This window comes from Ziziphus jujuba, chromosome 12 (assembly GCF_031755915.1).
Source record: "Ziziphus jujuba cultivar Dongzao chromosome 12, ASM3175591v1".
In the NCBI taxonomy this organism is placed as follows: Eukaryota; Viridiplantae; Streptophyta; class Magnoliopsida; order Rosales; family Rhamnaceae; genus Ziziphus; species Ziziphus jujuba.
The window spans coordinates 7,022,370-7,036,952 of NC_083390.1; the positions used below are offsets into that span (position 1 = coordinate 7,022,370).

The following is a 14,583-nucleotide window of genomic DNA, read 5'->3' on the forward strand; positions in this document are numbered from 1 at the left end:
TATTGTCATGAATGGACGAAATGATTTGCAGGTAACGAATCAGATAGTGGGTGATTTTGACCCGTCCATGCACTCTGATAACATCACTGATCCCTATGCAGTCTGCGATATACGGGTCCGCAAATAATTTAGTTTAATCATAATACATGACGTTTGTATGTCTTGTATGTATAAATAAATACATACAAACATATAATAATTGACAATGAGTGAGGTTGTTTTTTAATTTTTCATGGAAGCCCTTTGTGGGGTTATTGTTACGCCTGGTTTTTTTTTTGGAAACAAGCAGACGTTACTTCATCATTATCTAATATGCTTATCTAGCAGTTTTCATAGCACTTTCGTTGATTCCTTTTTTTTTTCGTACTTAACATCCTTAACATCATTTCGTTAGAAGTACGGAAAACAAGACTTCGAGACTCGAGAGTGATCTTAAAAGCAACTTTGAATACCAACAAAAAAGGCAAAAAGCAAATAATAATAATAATAATAATAATAAATAAAAATAGGAAAAGAAACCCAAAAAAGGAAAAAAGAAAACAAAAACATCGAACACTTAAAACACTAATAACTAACGAAGAGAAGGATTGGCAGAGAGCTTAAATGTCTAATTGTGACCGTTCAACAATTTCTTCGGATCAGATCTAATCAGAAACTCTACAAATTCATTGATGCAGTTATCGGAGCTTCCTCCTTCACTAACAGCTGCCTTAGCCTTCTTTCTTCTTGATCTCTTGGCTTCTCTTTCCTTCCATGACATTCTTCAGGCACGGCACAAGCTCTTCTTTTCTCACTATCCCTTTCTCATCTTCCTTGGCTCTAACCCCAACTTCTCAGATCTCCTCCACAAACTTAGCATCAGTAAACTGGTCTGCCCACTGTGGCATACCAACCATAGGCACGCCGAGGCTAAGCCCTTCGAGCGTCGAGTTCCAACCACAGTGTGTAACAAAACAGCCTACAGCTTCATGAGCTAGCATTTCTAGCTGGTTGCACCAACCCACAATCAGACCCTTTTCTTTTGCCGAGTCTATAAACCCGTTGGGCAACTTGTCTCTCTCGGATTCTCTTACCACCCAAAGGAAATGGAAATTACTTTCTTGTAAGCCAAACGCAATTTCTTCCATTTGCTTCTGTGTCAAGGACACCATGCTTCCAAAAGAGACATAGACAACTGAGTTCTGGGGCTTGGTTTCTAGCCATTTGAGGCATTCTTCACTGAGTGGCTTCCATAGACTTGCTTCGTACCTTTGTCACCGTCAATTCGACCATCCAAGTAAGCCGATGGAACCATTGGACCTATCAACTTTCCGGGCCAGAGATTCGATATTGCTTTTGCCTCCTTTTTGTATACAAATCCACAGACATTATATTAGCAATAGTTCCAAGTAATATATATATATATATATATGTCGCAAAATAATATGAATATAATATGAATATATGTATATACATGTGGATCTACAGATGTAAATAAATTCAAGAAAAATAAATAAATCAAATATTAGATTTGAAACATGTGAGCCTTAGTATTCGATCTGCTTTTGATGAATTTGTCCAAGGCTTGTGTGGTACCACAGTTTTCTTAAGACAATTTCCATCCCACCGGTGCAGATGTTTCCCGACGGTTGTCTCTCAGGATACAACGGAGTCTAAGCTTTTGGCCGTAGCACCTCCAAAGCTCCCTTCAAACTCTTGGTATACCTTTGCTGTACCACACTCCTCTGTCTTTCAAAAAATTTCTAAAAAAAAACAATTGATTTTTTTTTTCCTCTCTACTTTCAAAACTCACGTAGGAAAAAAATCTTTTTCCACAAAATCCTCCCAAATCTTTTTATTTTCTTCTCCTTTTCTTTTCTTATTCCAAAAACGGTTTTCTTATTCCAAAACTGAAAAACCAATTATGACAAGCCCATTAATGGCCCTATCAAATCAATCACATTAATATTTAATTTTAAAAAAATTTAATTAAAACGTTACAATCCCTCACATGAATGATTTGACTTTTAAGGATTATGCAAGACTCTAGTGGTAAAGTTCTGCAGTTGGAACCTGCATAGGATAGGTAGATGTTACTCTTTGAACCTTCCCTTGTGAAACTATATATTCTTTACTGACTAATGGTAGATGCGATATCTTTAAACCATTTCATCGTTTGTGTAAATGACAACATAGTTCACACAGATTCCTTCCTGGTACACTTCAATTCTCACTGTTGTGTTCATTTTGGCCTTGAACACCTGCCTGGTTCTGTGAGAGTTTTTAAAGAATTGCGCCCTTAACAATTCTCCTTTGAAGCGGCCACTCTTCTCTCTCATATAAGTGATTCCTATTTCCAATGTAATCAGCATAACTATGCATAGATTACTAAACACATACTTTTATGAATCATTAAAAGTATACTTCATGCTTAACCTCTATCTATCACTGTTTCATCATAGGAATGGGCAGAGGATTAACCCCCACAGTGATTCATACCAGTCTTTACAATTGCGTTGTCCCATTAAACCTAGATCTTGGGATCTCCAGTCAACTAGGTTGGGTTTCCATCGTATCGAATTTACTCACGGGCTTCAATCCCATTCCCCTCGATGATTTCTCAACTAGTTCTTTATTTAACCCTTTGGTTAGCGGATCCGCAATGTTATCCTTTGACTTTACATAGTCTATTGAGATAACTCCAGTTGAGATTAACTGTCTAATAGAATTGTGTCTATGACGAATATGTCTAAACTTTCCATTATACATAATATTCTATGCCTGCCAATCGCAGATTGACTATCACAATGTATACTTATAGCTGGCACAGGTTTAGGCCACCTTGGAATGTCCTTTAAGAATTGGCGTAGCCATTTTGCCTCTTCTCCACATTTATCTAATGCGATGAACTCTGATTCCATCGTGGATCAAGCTATTACTGTTTGTTTTGAGGACTTCCACGTTACAGTTGCACCCGCTAATGTAAATACATAATACTAGTGGATTTTGAATCCTTTATATCTAATATCCAGTTAGCATCACTGTATCCTTCTAATACAGCAGGATATCTTGTATAGTGCAGTCCGTATTCACGAGTATATCGTAAGTATCTTAATACTTTAACGGTTCCTTTCCAATGTTCATCATTTGGATTACTCGTGTATCTACTTAGTCTACTTATAGCATAAGCTAAGTCTAGTCTTGTACAATTCATTAAGTACATCAGATTTTCAATCACCCTTGCATATTTCACTTGAGCTACACTCTCTCCTTTATTCTTAGATAAGTGTAAACTCACACCAATGGGTGTTCTGGCTATATTAATGTCATCTTTACTAAAATTAGCCAGTATTTTATCTACATAATGCGTTTGACTAAGAATGATACCATTCGAAGTCCTCGTGATTTTCATCCCTAAAATTACATTTGCAAGCCCCATATCTTTCATATCAAATTTGGATTTCAACATCGCTTTTGTAGTTTGGACCATATTGTCGTCACTACCTACTATGAGTATGTCATTTACATACAGACAAAGAATGACATATCCATTCTCTGTATCTTTTACATAGATGCACTTATCACACTCATTTATCTTAAATCCATCACTAAGCATGGCACTATAAAATTTTTGATGCCATTGCTTTGGAGCTTGTTTAAGTCCATACAAGGACTTTACCAATCTACAGACTTTCTTTTCTTGTCCTGGTGCGGAGAAACCCTCAGGTTGCTTCATGTAGATCTCTTCATCGAGATCTCCATTAAGAAAGGCTGTTTTCACATCCATTTGATGTACTTCAAGATTCCGCAATGCAGCAATCACCAGTACCATCCTTATGGAATTTATTCTCGTCACCGGAGAATAAGTATCAAAATAATCAAGGCCTTCTTGTTGCTTGTGTCCTTTAATTACAAGTCTTGCCTTGTACTTATCTATTGTTCCATCTGCTTTCATCTTCCTTTTAAATATCCATTTGTAACCTAACGGTTTACAACCTGGAGGAAGATCTACTAGTTCCCAGGTATGATTTTGCAAGACGGAATCAATCTCACTTTTTATGGCTTCTTTTCATAAATTTCCTTCAGGAGAACTAACAGCTTCTTGGAAGCTTTGAGGTTCACTTTCTAGCATATAAGTAAGAAAATCCGGACCGTAGGATTTTTCTGTTCTTACTCTTTTGCTTCGTTTTAATTCAACCTCGGTCTTAACTTTGATCTCCTGATCTTGATCACTATCATGATCATCATCACTGATAGCATCATAAGTTTGTTTAGACGTACTCGGTCCTGCTTCAATTTTATACGGAAAAATATGTTCGAAAAATGATGCATTTCTCGATTCCATTATTGTATTTTTGTGTATATCAAGAATCTCTGAATTATACACGAGAAACCGATATGCACTACTATTTTGTGCATATCCTATGAGGATGTAATCTACTGTCTTGGGACCTATCTTTACCTTTTTAGGAGTAGGTACCACAACTTTGGCAAGACACCCCCACACTCGTAAATATTTATAGATAGCCTGTCTTCCTTTCCAAAGTTCATACGGTGTTTTCACCTGATCTTTACGGGGCACCTTATTTAAAAGGTCGTTTGTCGACAAAACAATTTCCCCCCATAAGTTCTGAGGTACTTCAGAACTTAACAGCATTGCATTCATCATTTCTTTCAAAGTTCTATTTTTCCGTTCAGCCACATCATTTGATTGCGGCGAATATGGTGGAGTAACTTCATGTATTATGCCATGTTGAGCACAATACTCTCTAAATGGAGTTACATACTCTTCACCACGATCACTTCTGATCACTTTAATTTTGTGGGTGAGTTGATTCTTAACTTCCGTTTTATAGAAAATAAATTTCTCTATAGCGTCATCCTTGCTCTTAAACAAGTACACATAGCAATATTTCATGCTATCATCAATAAAGGTGATAAAATATTTATTACCATCTCTAGTCGGTGCAAACTTTAAATCACATACATCACTATGTATTAAATCCTGAGGTTCATTATTTCTTTCAATTGTTTGATATGATAACCTCGTTAATTTCGCTTCTACACAAGTTTCACACTTATGTTTGGTATCAATATCAAACGTGAGAATATGATTCAAGTTAATTAACCTCCACAGAGAATTAAAATTAACATGACCTAGTCTACCATGCCACAAAATGGAAGACTCAAGCAAGTAAACGGAAGAAGTACTAGCTTTATTATTAATAAACTTTGGCTTTACAGTCATTACATTCAATTTGAACATACTATTGACTTCATAGCCCTTTCCCACAAACATCCCATACTTGGATAAGATAACCTTGTCTGACTCAAACACTAATCTAAAACCATGTTTGATTAGCAGCGATCCAAACACCAAATTCTTTCGAATGTCTGGTACATACAATATACTATTTAGACTCAAATCCTTCCCAGAGATCATCTTCAGGACAATCTTGCCCTCCCCTTAGATTTCCAATGTGGCAAAGTTACCTATGAACAACTTCTCCCCATTTGCCTTTGGTTCGAAAGAGGTGAACATGCTCCTATCTGCACACATGTGGCGGGTTGCATCTGTATCTATCCATCACTCTCTTGGGTTAGAACCCACTAAGTTCACCTCAGAGACAACAGCGCTTAGGTCAATATCATCAACCTCTCTTGTGATGTGCTCCATCATCTGTGCCTCCTTGTTCTTTTTTCTTTTTGGCAATCTACAATATGCCGCTCTGTGACCCATCTTGTCATAATTGAAGCATTTTCCTTGGAACTTAGCCTTTTTGGAAATGCCTCCTTTAGGCCCCAACTTGGAACTCATTCCAGGTTTCTTCTTTTGACTCTTGGAGCTACTCCTATGCTCCACAACATTGGCCTTCACAGCGGCCTTCATGGATCTCCTGTCAGATCTCCTATTATCATCTTCTATGCGAAGCTTGCTAACAAGAGCCTCCATATCCATCTCCTTTCTTTTGTGCTTCAGATAATTCCTGAAGTCACTCCAGCTTGGAGGTAGTTTCTCAATCATACAAGCCACTTGAAAGGCTTCATTAATGATCATCCCTTCAGCAAGAAGTTTTTAGCTCAGCACTTGCAACTTATGTACCTGACTCATTAGTGGCTTGGTATCCACCATCATATAGTCCAAAAATCTGCCTACCACAAACTTTCCGGATCCAGCATTCTCGATTTTGTACTTCCGGTCCAAAGTTTCCCACAGCTCTTTCGCTGATTTCGAGCTACAATATACTCCATAAAGGGAATCCGATAGGCCATTCAGGACATAATTCTGATATAAATAATTGGAATTCTTCCACACATCCACCGCCATCAGAGTTTCTTTGTCACTCTCTTCACTACTCGGTGGTGCGTCTTCAGTCAGAAACCTTGCAAGGCCCAATGTAGTTAGGTGAAACAACATCTTCTGTTGGCACCTTTTGAAATTCGCTCCATCGAACTTCTCAGGTCTTTCTGCATGACTTGCAGTAGGAGAAGCTTGAACCACAGGAGTCTGTTTTGCCACTTGTGCAACGGGCACATCTTTACTTGCCATTTCTGTAAAATCACAAAAACCAGAAATCAATTAGTTGTTATTCTATCTTAACAAACTAATTCCAACCAATTTCCAATAGGGTTATATGCTGACACGTGTCACCACAGGAGATCGACACATGGCACCTGTAATAGGTCGCAACGTGTCAAGTCCATGATCCGACATGTGGCTCTCTCAGAGGACGACACGTGTCATCTGTGACAGATCGACACGTGGTGTCTCTGATGGTCAACACGTGGCCTTGCTACTGTGCGACACCTGGCATCTCTATGGTTTGCCACGTAGCCTTGCCACTGTGTACGGTGTCACTATTCATATGTCGCTCTCTCATGGCGACACGTGGCATGCCATACCAATTGGGCCACTGTTCATGTGGGCTAGGTCTTATCTGGGCTGGGTCTTATATGGGCTTGGGCCTTGGGTTAACAGTAGCCTGTTCTAACCTGAGTTGGGCCTTTGAACTGGGCCAGACCCAACAGTACCCAATTTCAGACCCATTAACCCAAATCCGGCCCGTTTACCCATTTTTAACCCTTCTTTAACCTCCAACCGGGTCAAATTCGACCCATTTTACTGGTAAACGGGTTTTCTAACCTGGTTCATATTTTTTCACATCTTTTTCACTAATCCAGCACCAAAAAATGCCCAAAAATCATCAAAAATCTTATAATTCATGGGTAATTCAATTTTGAAATTTTTTTTTTTTAATTTTAAACAATGATAAGGAATTGCCCAAGAATTTTCAAACCCATAAGAAACAGCTTTCTTACAAACCCAACACAACAAATAGATCAAATCATGGACATGTATATTTTACAAAAATATTTATAAACATTTGAATAAGTAAAAACAAAAAATACCACATGACCATCACACAACCCACTCGGGTTTGAAGCCTTTTTTTTTTTTTTTAAACAAAAAACTTTACACCCGAAAGTCACTAATTAACAACAAGATTGAACAATCCACATATATAAACATATATTCATGTGGAAAATTGTCTTAAGATTGTCGCAAAATAATATGAATATAATATGAATATATGTATATACATGTGGATCTACAGATGTAAACAAAATACAAGAAAAATAAATAAATCAAAGATTAGATTTGAAACCTATGAGCCTTAGTATTCGATCTGCTTTTGATGAATTTGTCCAAGGCCTGTGTGGTACCACAGTTTCCTTAAGACAATTTTCGTCCCACCGGTGCAGATGTTTCCCGACGGTTGTCTCCCAGGATACAACGGAGTCTAAGCTTTTGGACGTAGCACTTCCAAAGCTTCCCTTCGAACTCTCGGTATACCTTTGCTTTACCACAATATATATATAATTAAAGGTTGGTGAGAATTCTATATGATGATGTATGAAATTCTATCTTTAATAAGAGCCTTGCTTTGTATATGTATATGTTTAGATATAGATATAGATATACCTATCCTTCTAGTTCTTCGAAAGTGTTTCCAAATATCCAGTCAGACATTTCCAAGTTAGAGAATTGATTCATTTTCATCGCCAAGTAAACTGGGTATCCTTTAGGAAACTTGAGAAAGCTTGGCAAGTCAGGAAAGTTGAGTGGAGGGAATCCATGAATAAGCAAAAGCATGTCTTCCTGCTTCACTGGAAGAGAAACAAGGCCAATATGAATATTAGAAAATATGCCAGAAACTGTGGTGGAATTGGTGAAGAATGGAGCTCCATATATGGAATGTTGCTTGGCAACATCAAGAGCCCAAGGTAGGAATGAATCATAGACTATACAATTCACAGGGAAGTTAGAATTTTGGTATTTTTGTACGAGTTCAGAAAGAGTTCTTGAGCCGTTGGCTTTGAAGCGTTTGAGGAACAAGTCATCGCTTTTTGCTTCAGCAAAGCCACCGGTGTCGAATCCCTCAGAGATGGCTTCGACACCGACGTTGAGTGCTGAGATTGAGTTGACAGTGTAATGAGTTGTGGCTATTGTGGCCTTGACACCTTTAGAGGCTCAACGCTTTGCAAATTGAAGAATAGGGTTAATGTGGCCTTGGCTTGGGTAAGGAAGCACTATAACATGGCTTCTTTGCTCTTTTTTATTACCCTCTTTTTTTCTTTTTTCTTTTTTGTTTTTGTTGGGTTTTTTTTTTAGGAGAGGGGGGGGGGGGGGGGGGGGGGGTGGTGGGTGGGTGGGGTGGTGGTGGTCTTTGATATTGTTTTGTGTGTTTATATTTTTTCTGATGTTTCTTAGATTTTGGTTTCCTCCATTGTTTGTTTACTTTTTTATTTTATTATTTATTTTTCTTTCTTTATCTATTTATTTACTTTTTGTTGTCATTACAATTATCAGCAATTTGTGGATACGACTCATGTTAAAAAAGGTTACTTTTTTTTTGTGTTTATTAAAAGTAAATGGGTCCACTTTGTATCCAAAAGAAAATTAAATAAGAAATAGACATTTCATATACAAATTTTATTAAGAATTAATTGATGTAATTAATCATGAAAATTAATATTAGTTGCCTGAACATAAAATAATCAATTAAGATATTAAATAAATAAGTAAGCGGCATTGGTGTCAAAAACATTTGTTTTGGTTGAACAAGGAGTGTGGCAATGAGTGAGTTTGGTCTCGTGGCATGTGTCTCACTCCCTAAACTGTTAATTTATTTTTTTAAATCAGTATTTTTTTAGTCAGTTATATATGTTATGAGAATGAAAAACTTGTCCTTGGAAAAAGGGTTTTTATTTTTGACGGCTTAATTAGTTAGAAAGTAGAAAAACCAGTTTCTATACCTGTCAGTTGTCTGCCAGAACTTTCTATCATAATTTAGAGTGATTGTGACCAGAGTTGTTGAATCCCATACGTGGCCATTAATATGATAAAATTGAAATATTCCATTCAAAGTTAATTAGCTGAAAGAATCGGAGAGAATCTTGAAAATACATGAGAAAGAAATGCAACCAAATACAATACAGGCTTTAATGCCACTTCCCAACGGCCCAATTCTTTGTCACCATTGACAATAAGTCTAATATTATCTGAGTAGCTATTTGTGAACATTGATGATAATTATTAGTGAAATTTAATATGATAATAATTTAGATAAATATTTATTTTTAAAAAATTTTTAAAACTAAATATTTATATTAAAAAGCACATTTTTAGAGCATTTTCATTGATTTTTTTATTTCAAAAAGTATTTTTTTTTATTGAAAAGAGCACATTTTCAAGAATTAAAAAAAAAGGACTTTTTTTTAATCTTACTCTTTAAATATTTTTTATTTTACATTTATCCATAAACAATTATAATTCACCGTTTTCCTTCTCCCTACACCGAGCTAATATTTAAAAAATGAAATATAAAATTTTAATTAAAAATTTTATTTATAATATGGATAAAAAGTTATCGAGCAATAAATGAATTTATTAAAAATTTTATATACAGAGTAGATTTGGTCTTGAGCATCCTAATGGCCTTTTTATTTTAAGGATCATATATTTCAAATTAAAAGTATTTTTCAAAATAAAAAGTAAAATTTTATCTTGATTTTTTATCATGCTCTTTATTTTTATATTTTTTATAAGCATTAACTAGTGTATACCATGAAATAAAGTAATAGACATATTTTCTATAAAAATAATTGTGTTAGTAATATTGAAATTTATGTAACACCAAATAATAAATTACATAAAATAAAAACAAAAAAGTAGATTCGATTGTTTATTTTTTGAGAGCCAAATCAACTTTATATTAATAAAAGTTAAATAAAAAATGTGTTATTTATTTATTTATTTTTTAAGAATTGACTCTTTAAATAAAAGAGCATGACAGCCATGACATCCTTGGGGATGCTCTAAGCTTCATTTTCTATTTTATTTTTTTAATATAGAGATTACATTAGAATTATGAAAAAAGAGATGATGTTCTTTGAAATAGAGAAGATAACATATAAATGTACTATTTGATGATCAGCAATAATGATAAATAATATTTACGACTTAATTACATGCGTGAAATTGATCATACTTTTTGCTAATGGACAACTATGTTGTTGTTGTTATTATCTAAAAACAGAGGATTTGAACTTGGAGAAAACCTTAAATATTTTAAAGAACAATATATATTCCAATTATCTTGTATCTGTATATTGATGAAAATATTAAGAATTCAAAATACGCAAATATTAATAGATTTATTGAAATTTATAGAATATTGATAAAAATTTATAAAATTGTGAAAATTGATAGAAACTTATTTAAAAATAAAATTTTTTATTAAAACTTTATGATTAGCTTATTAATTATCAAATTGACAATTAAAATTGAAAAATATTAAATATATTTTATATTCCTCTTAGTCAATAATGTATAGTAAGCGTTAATGATTATAAATGTATTATTATCAATGAAAAAAATATGCAAAAAAAAAAATATATTTAATAAAAATGTTTATTAAATAAGATATATAAAACAATTATTACAATCATATTATATTTCATAAAATATCATTTTAATACGACATAAAATTTTTGGATGATCTGAACATTTTGATCTATTCTTTATTTTCATTTTAAAATGTGAAATATTAAAACAATTATTAAATGTTGTTTCTCCTTAATATTTTTGTATGTAATTATTAATATATCAAGCATATGGATTTTGTATTAAATGTGGTTATTTTTACTAATAATTATTATATAACATCGATTTGACTATATGCAAAATTTTTATATTTTAAAAGTTGAGTTTGATATAATACCTATAAATTACTATTTGATGGCATTCTATAAATATTTTATCAATTCATTTAGCTATATTTGCATATAATATGTTTTCAGCATATCTTTATAATATTTATTTATTTTATAATATGTTAATATAAAATTTATCATTTATTTTACATACATATTTGTATTTTTGTCTATTTTATAATTTATATCTACTTTATAATATTTATACAAATATTAAATTTATTCTGGTCAAAAAAATAATGGGTAGATAAACAGACTAACAGTTAGGCATAAATAATATTTATTAATTTTTTGATAAAAGATTTTAAAAAATAAAATTTAGTAGAAATTTCTATAATAGAAATTTTCTATGAAAATTATGAATTTTTTGATAAAATTATGAAGAAATTGACAGGATATTTGATAAAAATTTCGATATAAATTTTGTAAAGATATAAAAAAATTTTAGTAAAAATTTTAATTTATTTTACCTATTCTCATTTAGGACTATTATTTTTTATTCACTTTGTCAAAATATAGTAATTTCAATGAAATTTCCATCAAAATTTCGATTTTGTAAATTTTGCTATACATTGATTGGAAAGGAGAAGATAAATACAACATGTACTTTGTCTATAAAAAAGAATTCAAACCATTTTAGTATTTTTGTTAATAAAAAAATATCTTATAATAGTATTATAAATGTCAAATCATTGTCCTACGGGATATTGTCCTATGCCATGGCATCCCATGGCATAAAACATTTCGAGATAATAACGGAGTTTGTTTATATACCTATAATTTTTAAATTTACAAATATAATGGATAAGCTGTTTTTTTTTTTTTTTTTGGCTAAACTACTCCCTTTGCCACTCCGTAGGTAGAACAGTATTATAATCATATATATGGAAAAAAAAAACCCAATAATATATCCATTTTCCTTAATTTTTAACAGAAATATTCGTAAATATCAGAAAGCAACATAAAAGCGAATATACTGAGAAACCAACCCAGGGAATCCTCACGTTCATGGCACATATATAGGACCTGAGTTTCTGCTTAAGGTACTTTTATTTATTTATTTATTTATTTGAAAGACTGTTTAAGGCACTCTTAAAAAATTCCATACATAAGGATACTTAATTATAAAATCAGTCAAGGCCTGCATTTATTTGAAGATTTTACCTCATTTTACTACCTGAATTAATTAATCCTTTCTGAGAAATTGGATTGCTAATCATTCCTTAATTATTTCCAGGACCCTAGTGGGATTTTAAAGCCAACAAAAAAAAAAAAAGAAAAGGAATTTTAAAAAGGGGAGTGGTGGGGCTATATTAAGATTTAGCAAGGGCATAAAAAGTGTTATATTTGACAAGTAATGTTCCATTGGACAAAATGCACAGTTTGTATTAGGCCGTTAGCATCCTATCACATATAATTCATAAAATACTTAATTCCAATTATATGTAATAGGAAGTTTAATAATAATATCCAATAGAATAAATCTATATTTTGACAGTACAAAAAACAAGTTCAGTATTAATGCATAAATAAAGATAATCTAATGGTGGTTGTTTATTCGTACTCTGTGCGAAACCAACGTAGTGATGAGATTTCACATGACATTGGATTCAAAATATACATTTTTTCCTGAAATGGATTCAAATATACTTGTATATGTGCCAACTTCTCGCCTTCACATAGCCATCCATTTTATGTATTTCTGAATCTTTCAGTTTCATGTTCTTTACGAGCTTCCTAACCAACTTGATTTCATAGGGACCCACATAATAATTTCCTCATCGTAAAGTTACACAATCATTATTATACAGTAATATTAATATATATATTCCATGCCTTATTATATATCTAGCATCAAATTCGTATAATTGACAAGTTGTTTTTCTTTTCTTTTGCAATGAAATTATTATTCACATTCTAAATGCATAGTAATAACACTGTAGCAAAGATGCAGGATAACCTAAGAACTATTTTCTTTATTCATCGTGTTCTACCAATGCCTAACAGGTGATTTAGAATGTACTAAAGACTACAGGAGCAGTGGATTCTATTTCTATTGCTGCAATAATAATAATAATAATAATAATCAAGAATAAAAATAAAATAAAACAAAAGTAATTTCCTCTCACACAAATCTTATGGAATCTACATATGAATTCATATAATATGACTTGTTTTGTAAATGAGAATAGTATACTTCTGAAGCCACTTGAAATTTGCTTATCCATATGAAGATAATTGGTTGTTTTTATTAATAATTTACTTTTTCAATTTTAAAGAATTTAAGTTAAATATCACATTGCAGTCTCACTAACGATGAAATTAGTAATGATAAATAGTAAAATTTTAGATTTAGATTTTCAAAAACTCAATATAAATAATAATAAATACAAAAAAATTAAATATTGCTATATCTGCAAAGGATGATTAACCTACCGTGGTACTAATATCAAATTGAAAAATTATATATTGGGATACATCTATCATGTTAGCTGTGGGTCCATCTAATTATGTTATAATAATTCATCAAATATGATATATCATTTATGTGATCTTTAAAATTCAATATAATTAAACTCTAAATTAGTAAGTTATTTATTAACAAATTAAACTCCTTTAATATTTCATCCAAAAAAATTCAATTCTTTTAATATGAATGTATTACTATATTAATTTCCTTAAAATAATTATTTTATGCATTTTATTTCTCAAACAATCTGAAAAAAAATTATTATTTTATTTTAAAGAAAATAAAAACATTATATATGCTATTGCTTTTTTTTTTTTTTTAAGCATTTTGGAAAATTTGGCATAGGCTGAAATACACACACACATATTATTTTTCTTATAAGATAGTAGCCACAGAAAGACAAGTATAACAAATATTTCTTTCATTTTGAAAAATAAAAAGTTAAAATAAAAAGATATCCCGCTCAACATATTGGATGAAAAATGAAATACATAATAAAATTTTTTAAGATTTATATATATATTGGATAGAATATGAAATACATAATGAAATTTTTAAGATATTTTTGGATGAAATATATATATATATATATTTTAAGTTTGTTATTTGTTTTAAATAAATTTAAATAATGTAAATAATATAGTTATTCTTTTAAAGAAAACTAAATATATAAGAAAATTGATTTGATGATAAATAAGTTATCAATTTAATGTCTAATTATATTAATTTTAAAAATAATATAAATAATATATCACATTTGATAAAATAATATAATATAATTAAACAGGTTTACATGAGCATGATAAACCCGTTCAACCGAATGACTAGTAGAAACTTGCAAGTGAAGTAGAAATTAC

The 14,583-nt window shown here is 31.8% G+C and overlaps 2 protein-coding genes across 2 annotated transcripts; both read right to left on the minus strand.

Annotated features, from left to right (window-relative positions):
- Positions 1–833: 833 nt before the first annotated feature.
- Positions 834–5,938, minus strand: LOC132799346 (UDP-glycosyltransferase 74B1-like). Its single transcript, XM_060813132.1, has 3 exons — positions 5,600–5,938; positions 1,249–1,342; positions 834–1,195 (listed from the first exon to the last, which is right to left on the minus strand). The coding sequence occupies exons 1-3, from the start codon at positions 5,936–5,938 to the stop codon at positions 834–836; spliced, it is 795 nt and encodes a 264-aa protein (XP_060669115.1).
- Positions 5,939–7,963: 2,025 nt separating this feature from the next.
- On the minus strand, positions 7,964–9,328 carry LOC107419887 (UDP-glycosyltransferase 74F2-like). Its single transcript, XM_060813133.1, has 2 exons — positions 9,298–9,328; positions 7,964–8,502 (listed from the first exon to the last, which is right to left on the minus strand). Exons 1-2 carry the CDS (start codon positions 9,326–9,328, stop codon positions 7,964–7,966), a joined length of 570 nt encoding a protein of 189 aa, XP_060669116.1.
- Positions 9,329–14,583: the final 5,255 nt, after the last annotated feature.

Bases quoted from the DNA above. Each gene is read 5' to 3' on its own strand.
- LOC132799346 (XM_060813132.1), bottom strand. From the start codon at position 5,938: ATGGATATGGAGGCTCTTGTTAGCAAGCTTCGCATAGAAGATGATAAT. The intron at 1,343-5,599 runs GTGAACTTAGTG...GTATACAAAAAG, and splicing joins TAAGCGCTGTTGTCTCTGAG to GAGGCAAAAGCAATATCGAA. The intron at 1,196-1,248 runs GTACGAAGCAAG...TCAAATGGCTAG, and splicing joins TCGAATTGACGGTGACAAAG to AAACCAAGCCCCAGAACTCA.
- LOC107419887 (XM_060813133.1), bottom strand. From the start codon at position 9,328: ATGATAGAAAGTTCTGGCAGACAACTGACAG. The intron at 8,503-9,297 runs GTATAGAAACTG...GAGCCTCTAAAG, and splicing joins TTCTGGCAGACAACTGACAG to GTGTCAAGGCCACAATAGCC.